Source organism: Eriocheir sinensis, chromosome 9 (genome assembly GCF_024679095.1).
Source record: "Eriocheir sinensis breed Jianghai 21 chromosome 9, ASM2467909v1, whole genome shotgun sequence".
In the NCBI taxonomy this organism is placed as follows: Eukaryota; Metazoa; Arthropoda; class Malacostraca; order Decapoda; family Varunidae; genus Eriocheir; species Eriocheir sinensis.
Genome location: NC_066517.1, coordinates 3,896,798 through 3,914,297, shown reverse-complemented (window position 1 = coordinate 3,914,297; position 17,500 = coordinate 3,896,798). Strand labels below are relative to the sequence as shown.

General features: G+C 46.4%; 2 protein-coding genes across 2 annotated transcripts in view; both read right to left on the bottom strand.

Annotated features, from left to right (window-relative positions):
- The window catches only part of LOC126995862 (uncharacterized), an 86,649-nt gene that overhangs the window by 60,730 nt on the left and 8,419 nt on the right, over positions 1–17,500 (bottom strand). The window lies entirely within an intron of this gene.
- LOC126996261 (G-protein coupled receptor GRL101-like) overlaps positions 11,991–17,500 on the bottom strand; it is a 140,406-nt gene continuing 134,896 nt past the window's right edge. Inside the window, exon 14 of the mRNA XM_050856637.1 lies at positions 11,991–12,198. Coding sequence (XP_050712594.1) covers positions 11,991–12,198 — 208 coding nt within the window. The remainder of the gene's footprint in view (positions 12,199–17,500) is intronic.

Here is a 17,500-nt window from a genome sequence, read left to right as displayed (position 1 = left end):
CTCCCCCATCCCGATGGGGCGACAACCTGGTTTTTTATCCAGCGGGATGAGCCGGCAGGCCATCAAAGGCTCGAGGTGTTGGCAATTCTCTGACGCCATTTTTTTTGCTAGGGCGGCTATTGCGTCGCGAAGATCCACGGCTGGATTACCAAAGATGTTCTTACTGAGGAGGTGTTTCCACCCCTTGGCATCCAAGCCTGATGGTCCAGCCGCTCCCTGCGTGTGAAGGGCGTACTTCATCACGTCACCGCTAATATGGTCGAAGACAGCTCAATGCAGGAGGGTGTAGTCCCCAAGGAACTTCATTTCTGGGTGTGCAGGTCTAGCATCTGGATGCTTGTCCTTGAGGATCTGGCGTGTCTCTTCCGTCATGGGAAGGACTCCCGCTGCCTCATCTTCTATTGACAGTGATCTAGTTGCCATGGCCACTTTGCCTTGTCTCATCTTGTCAGCAAAGTTTCTAGCCCTGTAGCTACTGTCCTCCTTGCGAATGTTACGTCTGCCTAGTCTCTCCTGCAGTGTTTTAGCCTAGTAAAGTAGCTTCCGGACGTCCCCTTTCCTCCACAGCTCCATTCTTCTTTGTACCGCCTTCACGTCCACAGATTGTTTCGACTTTTTGTGAGTCCGTTGGCATATGAGATGCGGTAGTATGGCCAGAATCTTTAAAGCGTAGGGAGCGATTTGAGTGGAGTTGTTGTACGCTCTAATGAGGGAGGTTTTCTCCTCTATCAAGGTTTTGGTGGCGTTACATCTCGGGGCCTCAAATATGTTACTGGGAGAAAACGTTACCACATGATTGTAAGCGTCTCGCACCCACTCCTCTGTCTCCTCGAGTGTCCACCTCTGCCAGAGGCGGAGCTCGCGCGAGGCGTCCTCACCTTGGTCACCCTGCCCTTGTCTCTCGCCACCTGCACCCCCCTCCACCTGATCATCTCCAGCGCCTTCATTGGCCTGTCCACCCAGCACCACTTGTGGTTGCTCACCATTTTCCACATCCTGCCGTTGAGGGTTTGGGTTTCGACAATCTCCACCTCTCTTACAGTTCACACAGGGCTGGCCTCGTCTTACGCACGAACACTGAACACAGTTTTGATTTTGAGACGAACAAATGCAACATTGAGGGGACTCCATATCGGTGCCATTATGCATGATAGTGTATCTTAGTTGCTATTTATGGTGATGAATAGAGCAATAGTAGCAGACCCCACTTTGACTCTTGTCTCCCCCCATATACATACACACAGACTTACATACGCTTACTCTGCCTTTACGGTAATACTAGAATGATTGTTTATTTTTCCACTACCATTGCTCCTCGCCAACACTTTACAATCTTACTAATGCACCTGACCCTACACATTTGAGTTGAGTAGTAGTAGTAGTAGTAGTTATGATATAATTATCAGCTGTTCGCCGAGTCAGATACTCTGTGTTTTATGGCCCTCGGGCGGGGGTGGGAAGTTACTGGGCAGCGGGGCGGGGTTAGCGGGGACACGGGGAGTGAGGGGATGTACGTGGGTAGCGTTAGGGGGGTGGGGTGAGGGGTTAGGGGTTGTTTACTGTTTGCCCTCGGTCTTGAAAACTGACCCACCGCCGCCCGTCCCGACACGCCTGCCAGAACTCATCACTCCCCTATACATCATTGACATTTAAACTATTTGACATACTGAGAAAATATATTGGATGATGTACATGGAAAAACTATAACTTGCTCTCTCTTCTCTCTCCTTTCTCTCTCTCCCTCTCCCCTCTCTACTCTCACTCCCCGTCCCCTTCCTCCTCTCCCCCTCTCTCCCCCTCTTCTCCTCTCTCTTTCTTTCCCTCCCTTCCCCTCTCTCCCTCTTTCCCTCCTTCTTTCCCCCAGCTCTGCCTTCCAATTTTCCACCTTCCGGCCGTCCGCCACAGAGTCGAGAGTCTCTCACAAGCAACGAGGGGACGTGGGCCTTCTTCCGTAACCACTGACCCAATATGTATCGTTACACCAGTGTTTTTCAAAGTGCCAGCCAGCATACGGCCTCTCTCAACCAGCAGTAATTCGTAATTAACACCTGCATCGTCACTTGCATCAAATTGCACTATATTTCGTTACGTTCACTGCACGTTCACGCGTACGAAGGTTTACAATCTAAGGCGGTATCGGCTGTACAGCCTAACTTATGACACAAAACAAAGGAGCTAATCACAGCACGTCCTCTCCCTACTACTCCCCTACTACTACTACTACTATACTACTACTACTACTACTACAACTACTACTACTACTACTACTACTACTACTACTACTACTACTACTACTACTACTACTACTACTACTACTACTACTACTACTACTACTACTACTACTACTACTACTACTACTACTACTACTACTACTACTACTACGCTGTCCTCCTTTTTAACATATTTATGCAGTACTGAAAAATGATATTGCTAAAAAAAATGTTTAACTATTAAAGACAGACGGATAGACAGAAACACAGAAAGACAGACAGACAGACAGACAGGGACAAAGGGAAAGCATTAACACATATATTACATGGCCTATTAGCAAAGTTAAGGACAAAGCAATAAGATCAGTAATAATAATAATAATAATAATAATAATAATAATAATAATAATAATAATAATAATAATAATAATAATAATAATAATAATAATAATAATAATAATAATAATAATAATAATAATAATAATAATAATAATAATAATAATAATAATAATAATAATAATAAGGATAATACCAGTGATTCCTCCCTAACCCTTCTTTCCAGCTCCCCACTTTATTCTCTCATATTACCTCTCCCCTCTCTTCCTTTATCTTCCCTTCTCTCTAATCCTTCTTTCTTTTCTTTCCTCTCCATCTCCTCCTTATCCTTTTCATTCCCTTTTTTCTTCCCCTTCCTTCTCTTCCATTTTTCGTCCTCTCTTTCCCTTCCCTTACCGTCCCTTTCCTTCCCTCCCTGTCCCTTCCCTTACCGTCCCTCTCCTTCCCTCCCTGTCCCTTCCCTTACCGTCCCTCTCCTTCCCTTCCCGTCCCTCTCATTCCCTTCCCGTCCCTTCCCTTATGCTGGGTTCCCACATTCACGGTTTGTGGTCCACGATGGCCTCCCGGAGAGCAGGTGGTTAAACCGTGACCTCTGGCCACGATCTGACCGCCGGATTACCCGTGGCGGTTGTACAACGGTGTACAAAGGTATTACGCCGGAACGAGAACGACGTTCCCGGACCATTTCCGATCCCACCCCGGAGCCCTCCCGACCCACTTACGGCGGCCACGGAAAATGACAGTGTATCACCACGGTTAAAGTCGGTAACCCACGACGACCACGATGAAGTTACGGAGTTGCCTAGGTGCCTTCCCGGTATTTCACGGACATCGGCGCCTAAGCTGTTGTAGCATCTCTTCGCCGCTGCAGGCCTCGACATCAGAGGGTGGAGGTGCCGCGGCTGCATCTGTCTGATCGGGAGCAGCAGGTGGGGCAACAACCGGCTTTGGATGATGCCCATGAAGTAATTAACGATCAGTATATAAAGACTTTACTTTTCAGTATAGATTCATACTGAATATGAATAAAAAAAAATGAATGACAGAATGCAGATGATGATAAAAACCATCAGAAAGTATGACTTACATTTAGATAAATGTATGTACTGTCGAAATAATGTTTTGACTAAGTTGTGAATGCTTTTGTTATGTTTTAAAAGAATCAACATGTGAATGCTCTTTTTAGTGTTTAAAATATCCAAGACTTTACTTTTCATTATAAATATATACTGGATATGAATAAAAAAGATGAAAGAAAGAATGCAGACAATGATAAAACAACTAATAATAATAACTCGAGCTCGTCGACCCGCAACACGTGCACGGAAGGCGTCAGAGCGCTGGGTCATGGTGATGTGCGCGCTGGGAGATCACTGGCCCAGCCCGGCAGCGTCCCGACAGCTTTATGAGGTCGGTAGGCATCCGCAACACACGTGATCAGACCGTGGCTGAGCGGCGGAAAACCAAGGTTTCCCACCGGAATATCACGGTTATTTCCGATGGCTTACCGACGTTCCCGACGGACTCCAGGTGCTAGCCTGAACCCTTCCCGATGCCATCCCGGATAGTCATGGCATTTGACAGTTGTTGGGGTGAGCCACAATCATTTTGCTCGCACCAAAGGGTAAGCAGTGGCTGAGTGGTAGCGTGCTGGGCCCACATTCACCGCGTGATGGACGACGCGGGTTCGAATCCCCACGCTACCACCTGGGATTTTTCAGTAACCGCCGAGTGGCTTAAAACTACCCACATGCTGTCTTGAAGACCACCCATCAACCCGGACTCTAGAGGAAACCGTCCAGTGAATCAAGAAGGAGTTCCGGGGGGCAGCTAGAGCCAAGAGAAGATGGCGCCACTATAGACACTTGCCTGCGCCATGACGGGCTGGTGCCGACTACCATCCTGGCCCCTCAAGGAAGCCTACCGGCGCTATAGGCGTACAAGAAAAAAAAAATGATCGTGAGACACTGCCGACGTCCAGGGTTTTCCGCGGCGGGGTTACGATGCCGCGCCGGAAATCCAAGGTATGTCAAGGTTAGTCACGGATACAATGCCGATTCACCATTTTTGCGTGTCGGGAGGGCACCGTGACCACAAACCGTGAATATGTGAACCCAGCATTACCGTCCCTCTCCTTCCCTCCCTGTCCCTTCCATTACCGTCCCTTTCCTTCCCTTTCTCTCCCCTCCCTTCCCATCATTTCCTTTCCTTTCGTTCCCTTTTCTTCACCTCCCGTCCTTTCCCTCCCTTCCCTTTCCGTTCCTTCCCTTCTCTTCCCTTCCTTGCCCTTCCCTTCACAGCCTTTCCTTCATCTCCCTTCCCTTCCGTTCCTCCCTTCCTTTCCGTTTCCTTCCCTTTCATTCCCTCCCCGTCCCTTCCCTTTCCTTTCCTTTCCTTCCCTTCCCTTTCCTTTCCGTCCTTCCCTTTCCTTTCCTTCCTTCCCTTTCCTTTTCTTCCTTCCCTTCATGTCCCTTCCCTTCCTCTCATCTCATATTAAGCCGTCATTAAACACCTCTCACGTATGCACCAAACGCTACTATTATCATAATCTTCAAGCGAGCGAGCGATCAAGCGAGAGAGAGAATTACATAGAATTACATAGAAAATCAGACCACACAGACCCCATGGTCCAGACCTGGTGGTCTGTCCTTAAACCTAAGCGAATCTACATTAATCAGATGGCTCCAAAACGTTGCTTTTCTACTCTAGTTAATATTAAGTTCAAGGAAGTGATGGTCGAGCTTGTTTTTAAAGGAGTCAATCGTGTTACATTGGACCACAAACGGTGGGAGCTTATTCCATTCTCGCACTACAACGTTGGTGAAGAAAAATTTGGTGCAGTCTGAATTTACTTGTCTACATTTGAGTTTTGTGCCATTGTTCCTCGTTCGCAAAGTGACATCGATCATAAACAATTTTGTTCGGTCTACATTCGTGAAACCATTAAGTATTTTAAAACATTCGATCAGTTTTCCTCGGAGGCGACGTTTCTCAAGAGAGAACATGTTAAGGGTGGAAAGCCTTTCTTCGTAGGATTTGTTACGCAAGGAAGGGATCATTTTTGTTGCCCAACGCTGAACACCTTCTAATTTAGCAATGTCCTTTGCATGGTGAGGAGACCAAAACTGTACCACATATTCCAAGTGGGGTCTGACTAAACTATTGTAGAGCGGAAGTATTACATCTTTATTCTTGAATAAAAAGTTTCTTTTAATGAAGCAAAACATTCTGTTCGCCTTATTTGCTGCATCGATGCATTGATGTGAGAATTTGAGGTTTGACGCGATTTTGACCCCCAAGTCCTTAACGCATTGAACGCTTGCGAGTTTGACGCCGCGCATTTCGTAATCGAACTTCTTATTTCTTGTTCCAAATTGAAAGACCTGGCACTTGTCTACGTTAAAGGGCATCTCCCATCTATCCGACCAGGCTGAAATTTTGTGCAAATCCTCTTGGAAGCTTTGCCTGTCTTCGTCAGTGAGAACCGAGTTACAAATCTTTGTGTCGCCTGCAAATTTACTAATGCGATTATTGAGTCCAACATCCATGTCGTTGATGTAAATAATGAAGAGCACTGGGCCAAGAACCGAGCCCTGAGGGACGCTTCTAGTGACTGGCGCCCACTCTGAGTTAAATCCGTCAATCACCACTCTTTGTTGTCTGTTGCTCAACCAATTCGCGATTCATTGGTTTACTTGACCGTCAATACCTATTTGCTTTGATTTATAAAGTAATTTATGATGTGGGACTTTATCAAACGCTTTCTGGAAATCAAGATAGACTACGTCCAATGATTTGATTACGTCATAAACTGAGAAGAGGTCGTTATAAAAGGTCAATAGGTTTGATAGGCAGGATCTTTTGTTACGGAAGCCATGTTGTGAATCCCCAATTAATGAGTGGCTTTCGAGGTAACTCACAGTTTTGTCTCTAATTATGCTCTCAAGTAACTTACCTACAATTGAGGTTAGACTAATGGGTCGGTAGTTACCTGGTATTTTTTTGTTTCTTTTCTTAAAAATCGGTGTCACGTTAGCCTTTTTTCCAATCCGAAGGGACGATGCCTTGTCGCAAGAACATATTGAATACGGCTGTGAGGGAGGAGACTATTTCGCTCTTTGTTTCAGTATAGGATGTACTTTATCGGGTCCGGGACTTTTATTTATTTCAAGTGAATGGAGAGCTTTAAGGATTTCATCGGTTGTTATTTCAAAATTAGGCAATGCATGCTCGAGATTTACATTAGTACTGGTGCTGATGGTAGTGGGAGGAAGACTGTTTGTATTAAACACCGAGAAAAGTAACTGTTCAAGAGGTTTGCAATGTGTTGGCTGTCATTGACTAGTGCACCGTCGCTGTTTGTTAAAGGTTCAATTCCACTTCTGATCGCCTTTCTGTTGTTTATGTAACTGAAGAAAGATTTTGGATTATTTTTAGAGCTGGCTGCAATGTTTTCTTCATATCTACGCTTTGCCTGACATACTAATCTTTTTACTCGTCGCCTGGCATCGTTATAAAATCTAATGTTTTCGGGCGTGCTGTGTTCTTTCTTTAACCTGTAAAACAATTTTCTCTCCTTGACTGAGTGTTTAATTTCGCTATTAAACCAAGGTGGGCTTTTATGTGTTTATTCGCTTCTCGCACAAGGGTCCGAATGTGTTCTGCTGAGTGAGTAAATGATTTTTAAAGCTTAGCCAGGCTTCCTCTACATTGCCGTCATCTGATAGTTGTATTTCTGTTAGTTTTTGTCGGATTTCTACGAAGTTAGCTCTTTTGAAATTGGGCACCTTTACTTTATTTTCAGTCACTGATGTTTGAGCTCTAATGTCGACGCGCACTAATTTATGATTGCAAGAACCGAGGTGTTCTCCTACCGTGACACTACTGACTAGGTTATCTTGGGTCGTTATAACAAGGTCTAGTATGTTATTTTGTCGAGTCGGTTCAGAGACCATTTGGCTTAGATAATTTTCTTCTAGAAATTCGATCATTCTATGTGACTCGCCTTTTGTACCTGACAGTGTCGCCCAGTCGATATGGGGGAGGTTAAAGTCTCCTAATATCAGTGAGTCGTTGTTATTAAGTGACTGCCTTAAAACGCTGTACATTTCAAGGTCGTCATCGAGTGATTGCCTGGGAGGTCTGTAGGTGACAGATATATTTAAATTGACTTTTGCAATGTTTACTCGCACGCACAAATGTTCAACGTTACTGTTTCCCGGTGTTTTGTCAATGGGTTGCAAATAGCTTTTGAGAAGGGTTTGGCACCACGGCAACGTTAGCCTGGATGAATCCCTGCAAGGAGGCAACAGTGCGAGAAGGCTCTATTATTTTATTCTGACCTGCTTCCATCTTCTTTTCTTGCTCCTGAAGTCTTGTCTCGAGATGCTGCCTGGAGAGACACAGTCGACAGACAACAGAACGCCCTGTAAAAAAGAGAGCTGAGAAGCTACCGTTACAAGTACTGCACTTCTTAGGCGCCATCTTAGCTGAAAGTGATTAATGATTGCCTGAAATGAAAGAGATAAAAACACAGAGTGAAGGGGATTAGGAAAGGAGGTGAGGTGAGTGAGAGGGGGTCTAGGAAAGGAGGTAAAGTGAGAGAGAGGAGGAGTAGGAAGGGATGTAAGGTGAGTGAAGAAGGGGAAAGAGAGGGGGTGAGTGAGGTGTGTGAGATCAAGGAGGGTTAGGAAAGAGGTGAGGTGAGCGAGGGGGGGGGGGGGGCTTAGAAATATGTGGAGGTGAGGGAGGAGTAGGAAGGGCTAGTTCTCTAGAGGATTTGTAGTGAGGAGGAGCAGAGAGCAGGTGAGGTGAGCGAGGTTGGGGGGGGGCTTAGGTGAGGTGAGGGAAAAGGGAGTAGGAAGGGTTAATCCTTTAGGGGATTTAAAGAGGGTGTAGTGAGGAGGAGCAGATTGAATCCTCAGGGGAATTCAAAGGGTGAGGAGTCGGCAAGCACAACGTAAAAAAAACACTCGAGAAACACACGAGAAACTCACGCAACCCGACACAACCAAATCAAACGTGAAAACACTCGGGATCACAACAACACACTCGAAACACACGAGAAACAGTCAGAAACTCAAGCAAAAGCACGATTCAACACCCCCAAATCACTCGCAAAAACACCGGAAACACAACAATACACTCGAAACACTCTGAAACCCACGTAGAACACTCGGAAACAGCCAAATCACACGCAAAAGCACCGGAAACACAACAACACACTCGAAACACTCTGAAACCCACGTAGAACACTCGGAAACAGCCAAATCACACGCAAAAACACCGGAAACACAAATCACAGAGGCAACCACAGGCAGACACACTCACAAAATCCACAAACGAACACACATGATACACGCGTCGGGAAATCACAGGAAACACACAAGGTTCACAAGCAAGAACACACAAACACACGTGAAAGCAAACGCAAACCCAGGAGCACAACGAAAACACAGGATTGTCAAGGCGGGTAACGCAGGTAAGCGAGGCTGTAGCGACCGCAGCGGGGTGAGGTCACGTCCGTCTCTCAGGAGAGGTCGGGAGTGAATGAGAGAGGTCGGGAGTGAATGAGAGAGAGAGAGAGAGAGAGAGAGAGAAACTCATCACTAGCTTACTAATAGGGAGCATACGACCGGGGGCGTGTCGCTTCACTCACTCGCCGTCCATACTCCCGGGGGGTCCTCCCGAGCAAGTACCCACGCAGCTGCCCCGTCCATCCCAAGTCCCTCCCGGTAGATTTGGCTGATTTGCCCCAACCATGAGTTACGTGGGCGTCCCCTTGGTCTCCTCCACTCAGGATTGTCTCGTACAAACAACCCTGTGAGCAGGATCGACGTCCAAGAGGCGCACCACGTGCCCATATAGCCGGAGTTGGCGTTCACAGACAAAGCTGGCAACAGGCCTCGATTCAGTTTCACGGTGTAGTCGCTGGTTCGACACAAAGTCGTTCCAGCGATATCCAATGACCCTGCGAAGGCACTTGGCACCAAAGGCATCGACACGCCTCCCCAATTCTCTATTCAATGTCCATGTCTCACAGTCATACAGTAAGATTGGGAGCACAAGCGACTTAAAGATTCGAATCTTTGGCCGTCTGCATGGATATCGACAAGGCCATAAACTCGTAATGAGCGAGTCCAGAACACAGTGGTCCAGCACAATCCGCCGTGTGACTTCCTGGTGAGACCCTCCATTGTTATGCACTACGCTGCCAAGGTATGTGAAGCTTTTGGTGACATCGACATCCTCACCACATGCATGGACAGACTGAACTGTGTCATCCAGCAAGCCTCCAAACGACTGGACCATGGTTTAGGCCCAGGATATCTTCAGTTCCAGAGGCTTCATCTCCTCATGCAGGACTTCAAGAGCCATCAACAGGACCTCCAACGATTCCGCGAGGAGTACAGCATCATCAGCAAAAACAAGATCAGTGACCTTGATGTCGCCAACAGATGCTCCGCAACGACTTTGATCAGCAACTTTGCCTAATACCCAGTCCATGCAAGTGTTGAAAAGTGATGGAGCAAGGACGCACCCCTGCCTCACTCCTGAATTAACAGGGAAGAAGCCGGAAACGCCTCCCCCACACTTCACAGCACTCTCAGTTCCAGAATAAAAGCCAGTCATCAGGTCAATAATCCTTGTAGGAATCCCACGGATCCGCAGAATATCCCAGAGTGCCTCACGATGCACTAAGTTAAAAGCATTCTTGAGATCAACATAGGCTGCCAGCAGCCCCTGTCGAAACTCACGTCGGCGTTCCATGAGGACGCGAAGTGTCAGGATCCGGTCAATTGTTGATTTGCCTGGCGTGAACCAGGACTGCTCAGGTCTCTGAAACTTTAGCAGATGAGATCGACTTCGTATCACCGGCAGATGAACGAGCATCTTGCCCGGCACAATTAGTAGTGTAATACCACGAAAATTGAAGTCCTGTCGGTCCCTTTTCCCTTTCCAGAAAGGGACAACCAACCCCATTTCCAGTCAAGGGGAGTGGCACCGGACTGCCACACGGCAGACGACACTGCATGGAACCCACGGCTCATTGCTTTACACCTAATTTTCAACATCTCTGCGCTGATATTACAGATCCCAGCTGGCTATCCACCCTTCAACTTCCTCATAGCCACTCTCACTTCCGCAAGAGAGGGTAGAGTTTCGTCTGTTGGTGGATCAGCAGTCGCTATGTGCAACCCTGCCAGAGTGAGCTGTGTGCTTGGGGACTCTGCCGTGTACAACTGCCCAAAGTGCTCGGCCTAACGAGCCTGGTACCCATCCGCATATGATAATATCTGCCCATCAAACGTTCGGATAGTTTTCGTCTGAGATGTGGATTTCGAGCTGAGCTTCAGAGCTCGAAAGGCAGGTCTAAGGTCGTTTGCATTTACGTAAACAACTCTCGACATCCTCAGCGAGATCTCTGACGGACCTCTCCTAATTCCTCCTCAAAAGGGTTCTAGTCCCTCGTGACAGAGTTCTGTATCGCCCCGAGTCCCCAGCCAGCCTGGCAACATGACTCTCTTCTACATTCACCAGTGTCTCCATTGATACAACGCCATTCCTAGACCTGGGGCGCTCTCCAATGCACTCCTCCTGCAGCTTTGAGACCTTACCGTTTAAAGGTATCCCACAATTCTCCAGGGTCATCCAACGTGCCAAGTACTTCAAATCGATTAGAAACTGCAACCGCATATTCCTGAGCGCACGCCTGGTCCCTCATTTTCTCAAGATGGAACCCTGGCGGGTTGCATATTGACAATTTTCAGGACCTAATGTGTATCATCAGTTTTGCAACAAGAAGTTTGTGGTTGGTATTAAATAACTCAGCACTCCGGAAGACCTTACACTTTTGGAAGATCCTCCAAACGAGTACTAAAAAGGATGTGGTTGATCTCCTTTACCACACCGCCAGCATTGCTATACCAAGACCAGCGGAGAGGCTCGCGTCTCTGGAACCAGGAACCATCCGTCCTCAGCCTTCTATGTAGACTTTGAAAAGTTCAGGAGTGTACTATTGACGGTCGTGGTGCCAGAGCCAAGGGGAACAATACATAACTCGTAGCCATTTCCCTCTGTGCCGGTAACTGCACTGAGGTCGCTCAAGACAACAAATGTATCGCGTGTGGGGGCACTGGTCAGCTATAGAGTCAAGCTTGGCGTAGAACATCTCTTTCTCCTCAAGTCCGCACATCTCGGTAGGGGCGTACACTGCAATAAGATATATGAAGCCCAAGGTGTGCTTCAACCTCACCAGCATCATACGCTCATGAACCGGAGTAACCCCAACGACAGAGGACTGCCGTCGGCTAGAATTGGCTACAGCTAATCCCTTGCAACGAGCACAGTCACTCTTGCATGATCAGTAGTAGGTATAACCCTCTCTACTGATATCTCCATTGCCAGGTCTCTTCGTTTCAGAGAGTCCCACTATGTCCACCCTCAGCCTCCTGAGCTTAGCTGACCGATAGGGTAGTCGCTGATCATCCGAGAGGGTCTGGACGTTCCAGGCACCCACACGGAGAGCCCGCCGGAGATTATCCCCGGGCCTGACTCCACGAGCTCGTGTCTCGTCTGCACCACCCTGGCGGTCCCTAAGAGAAGAGGGTAGGTGTTTTCGGGCAGGGAAGCTCTCCTGCCCCGACCGGACCTGTGAAAAGTACGTACTGGATGCCATATATTAATGTTGGGAGGTTCGCTCTAAGGGGCAGCACAGGACTATGACATGGCTCAGCCTCCAGGACTCAGGTCTCCCAGCCTTACAGCGACACCACACACGGCAAACATGTCGGGGACTAAGGTTAAGGGTGCACCAACTCGTCCTAAGGGCTTGGTACGTCCACTGGAGTGAAGGATTGGTCAGAAAGAGGAAAAGAAGGATACAGCTCGGGGTGGTTGATTGTGTTGCATTACTCATTCACATCCTGTTTGTTACATGTTTGTTTGTTTGTTTGTTGCTGTTTGTTTATGTTTGTTTACTTATTTGTTACTGTTTTTCACTTTGTTTATTAATTGTTGTGTTATACTGTTTACCTGTTTCCTTGATACTGTTGTTGCTTCCTGTTTGTAAATGTTTGTTACGTGCTTCAAACCAGTTTGTTTGTTTTTGCCAAAATGTTCTCATCCCTTCCCTTTCCGTGTTTTACCTCCCTTCCCACCCCTCCCAGTCCCGTCCCTTCCCTTCTCTTTCCCTCCCTTCCCTTCCTTTCCCTCCCTTCCCTTCCTTTCCCTCCCTTCCCTTTTATTCCCTTCTCTTCCTTTCCCTTCCCTTCCTTTCCTTACACTTCCCCTTCCTATCTCTTCATTTCCAATATCTTCCCTACTCATTCATTCCCTTCCCTTCCCTTCCCGTTCCTTTTCTTTCCTTCCCATTCCTTCCCTTCCTTTCCCTTCGCATTTATTCCCTTCCCGTTCCTTCCCGTTCCTTTCTTCCCCTTCCCTTCCCTCCCCTTCCCTTACCTTTCCGTCTCTTCCCTTCCCCTTCCCTTCCCTTTCCACTTTCTCTCGTTAATTCACTTCCAGCACAAATTCACTTCCAGCACAAAAGAGAAAAAATAAACCCATGTCTGCGGAACGAGGAAGGTTAATAGACATGTATAAAGAACAGGAAACACTAGACTGCGAGGAAGAGAAGGAGAATTAGTCGAAGATGGAAGGGAGAGAAGTTCATATGTTGTGGGATTTTAAATGATTCCAGTCGCTATTAAATCATATCCATCCATATTTAGGAATTGAGGAAACCAAAAAGACATGCATTGAGAACAGAAATTACTAGACTGCGAGGGAGGGAGAATTAGACGAAGATAGAAGGGAGAGCAATTTATACGCCGTGGGTTTGTTACAAAGGTTCATGTCGCTATCAAATCAATTATTCCATGCATCCAAAACTAGGAATTGAGGAGGGTAATAGATTTGTATGAGGAACAGGAATTGCTAGACTGCGAGGGAGGGAGAATTAGACGAAGGAAGAATGGAGAGAAATGTATATGTTCTGAGTTATAAAAAAAGTTCATGTCGCTAAAACCTGTCTTCGTATTAACTGACACGAACCTAAAAAAACATGAAAATTGTTATGAGTGAAAAATAAGACAAAAAATAAAATAAAATACTCTATAATCTAAAACAATGCTATGGTCAATAAAATAAAGACGCAAAAAATGGTGAATACTACATAAATAAAATAAAACAAAATAAAAAATAGGAAAAATAAAATAAATGATATAAAATACAGTAAAAATAATTGAAATACTCTATAATCTAAAGTAATGCAATTGCCAATAAAATCATGTGTTTGCGTCCGGCGACAAAGTTACCTTGTTACTATTTTTTTTTGCTCGATTTTATTACCTGCTTGTTAATGTTTGTTACGTGTTTGTTATAGCTTGTTTATTTTTCAAGATGACGTTCCCTTCCCTTCTCTTTCCGTCTTTTCTCTTATTTTTTTCCTTCTCTTCTCTTCTCTTCCCATCCCTTCCTTTCCGTTCCTTTCCCTTCCCTTCCCTTCCCGTCCTGTATCTTCCCTTCCCTTCCTTTTCCTTCCCTTCCCGTCCCTTCCTTTCCCTCCCCGTTCTTTCCCTTCCCGTAGTATCTTCCCTTCATTTTCCTTCCCTTCCATTCCCGTATCCTCTCTTCCAGTTCCTTCCCTTTCCTTCCTTCTCTTCGCTTCCCTTCCATTGCCTTTCTTTCCCGTTCCTTTCCCCATCCTTCCTTTCCCTTCCCTTCCCTTCCCTTCCCTTCTCTTCCACCCCCTTCCCTTCCGGTTCCTTCCGGCTCGGTTCAGTTCCTTACCTTCCCATCCCTTCCCTTTCCTTCCCGCTTTTCACACTTACACCTTGTGAAAGAAGACGGGAGGCAAAAGTGAAGATCAATACAGAATACGCTTACCTCTCTATGTGTGGAGGAGGAGGAGGAGGAGGAGGAGGAAACATGGAAACATGGAAATGAAGGCAACAGAAAGCCTATTGGCTCATTAAGAGGTCGCCCGCTTGGGTGATTTAATCTGCTCGACCGCCACTTGGGGCTTGATGAGCAGATGAAAGCACCTCGATACTGAGGAGCAGATGAAATCCCCTCGTTATTCAGTTTACTCCCGACGCAGCGAAATGACGGTCGATTCTATATTTGAAGGAGTTGATGGTATTCGCATTTACTACTTCTGAGGGAAGATTGTTCCAGTAGCGGATGACTCAGTTTGAAAAGAAACTCCTTCCAATGTCTGTGTTACATCGACTCGACTGAATGGGTAAACCGTTATTTCTAGTTCTTGAGTTGGTTTGCAGTTCAAAGAATTTGGAGTAATCGACGTTATTGAACTTTTTCAGATACTTGAAGACTTGAATCATATCCCCTCGTAGGCATCTTTTCTCCAATGTAAAGAGATTGAGTCGCTTGAGTCGTTCCTCGTACGGTTGAGCCCTTAAGGTTGGAATCATCTTTGTGGCGCGTCGTTGAATCCTTTCCAGTAAATCAATGTCCTTTCTGTAATTAGGAGACCAGAACTGTACTGAATACTCGAGGTGCGGTCTTACCATGGAATTATACAAGGATAGCATCACGTCTGGTGTTTTACACTCGAAGTTCCTCGCTATGAGCCCGAGCATAGTGTTGGCTTTGTTGTATGCTTTTTTACAGTGATTCGCGTGTTTTAGGTCACTGCTGATAGTGACTCCAAGATCCTTTTCCTCCTGCATCGCCTGCAGAGGTCTCCCATTCATGATGTATGTGTGGTTACTATTTTGGGACCCAATGTGCATGACTTTGCATTTGTCAACATTAAAAGACATTTGCCATTTTTCCGACCATTCGATAATGTGATTGAGGTCTTTCTGAATGATTTCGCAGTCGGTCTTTGTGAGGGCATCTCCACCCACCTTGGTGTCATCTGCAAATTTCGATATTGTGGATTTCAGTCCTGATTCTAGGTCATTGATATATATAATGAAGAGGATGGGTCCCAGCACTGACCCTTGAGGCACTCCACTAGTGACTGGAAGCCAATCGGAAGGCTGTCCGTTGAGTAGTACTCGTTGTTTTCTGTCGGTGAGCCAATCTCTTATCCACGCGATCAGATTGGCTCCAATGCCCGCCGAGTGCAGTTTCTTAAGGAGTCGTTCGTGCGGTACCTTGTCGAAGGCTTTCTGAAAGTCCAGGTATATAACATCACTGGGGATGTGGGCATCCCAGTTCTTACATATACCTTGGAAGAAGTCTAATAAATTTGTTAGGCAGGAGCGCTTGTTTCTGAAACCATGCTGGGTGTCGGAGATTATATTATTGTTTTCTAGAAACTTAGCAAGTTTATCTCTAATAATCTTTTCGAGTATTTTTCCTGCCACTGATGTCAAACTTATGGGCCTGTAGTTTAATGCAACGCTTTTGTCTCCTTTTTTGAAAATCGGTGTTACGTTCGCCATCTTCCAGTCTTCCGGGACCTTTTTCAGTTGAACTGACCGGTTGAATATGTTAGTGAGTGGTTGAAGTATTTGTTGTTTAAGCTCTTTTAATAACCGCGGGGAAAAACTGTCGGGTCCCGTTGACTTGTTCGTGTCGAGTTTGTCCAAGTACTTTTTTACTTCTTGGTCGCATATTGAGTCATTTCCAGGGGCGTGATCTCACTCGGCGGATCAGGGCCCTCGGGAATGGTTTCGATGTCCTCGACTGTGAATACGGATGCAAAGTTACTCTTGAGGATTCTGGCCATCTGTTTACTGTCCTGAGTTACAGATCCAGTCTCGTCTGTCAGGGGACCAATATTGGATTTTACTTTCTTTTTCGATCTTATGTACGTGAAGAATTTCTTGGAGACGGGACACAACCCCCTATTAATACCTGGTACCCATTCACTGCTGGGTGGACAGGGGCATAAGGTATCGGAAAAGCCGCCCAAATTTTTCCACTCCGCCCGGGAATCGAACCCGGGATCTCTCGGTTGTGAGCCGAGTGTGCTAACCGCTGCACCACGAAGCCCCCTTCCTCGCACAAATAAGTCGCATATACATAAGGGGGGGGTCCAGGGGTGGGGCAGAACCCCCCCCCTGTTAGGTCGTAAAGTTCGGTTGGAGTAGTTTAAATATGCTCCCCCACCCTAAACCCTCTGCGAGCTATATTGCGGCTGCGGTGGCGGCTGCCGCCAGAGGCGACGCTTTTGTGAATTATTATCCCCTATTTTCAACAATAAATAGTCCCTGGATTGGATTCTTTCTCCTTTCCGGAAGTCACTTGTCACTGCACTGCATTCAGGGACCAAAAAGAAACCCATGATGTAAGTATTAACTTTCCCAGGGGTGGCTAAGGTTTCATAAATTTTCCCCATACATTGCACCACTTTATTCGGTAGTAATCAGTAATTAACTTTGACCGCTTATTACTCAAAACTAAGGTCAGGCAGGTCAGACCACTTTAGCACGATGCGCCTCATCTGTTCTTGCATCGAAAACACAACCATTGTGGAGTGTAGAAGATTGAAAGGCTTGGTTCGGGCAATTACAAAGCCACTGTGTTGGACTGTGAAATCGGCTCTTAGGGCCCCTTTCACAGTCATTTTGCTTGTTTTGATCGTTACCAATGGCGGAGGAGGAGGAGAAAGAGGAACACAAAGAAAGAACAAACAACAGCAGACGTGATGGTCCTTACGAGGCTGTTTGTGACAAGCTACACTAATCAAAGGTGGAAGATGAAGGACAGCAAAGGCGGAGGCTCCTCCCAACCCCCTCATCCCTCCAACCAAAGCTGGCATGAAAGGAAAAAGAACCATGCAGCATGGAAAAACTGCATGGAAATTATGTAAAAAAGAGGAAAGAGCTACCATTACTGCTACCACTAACCGGGCGATAAAACCGGACAAGGACACCAGCATTCGAAAGAACTTAACGTTATTACGCCAATGAGTAATATCTTAGTTGCTGGTTGGATTCAAAATACTTGTCTAATCTATTCTTGAAGGCCGTAACTGT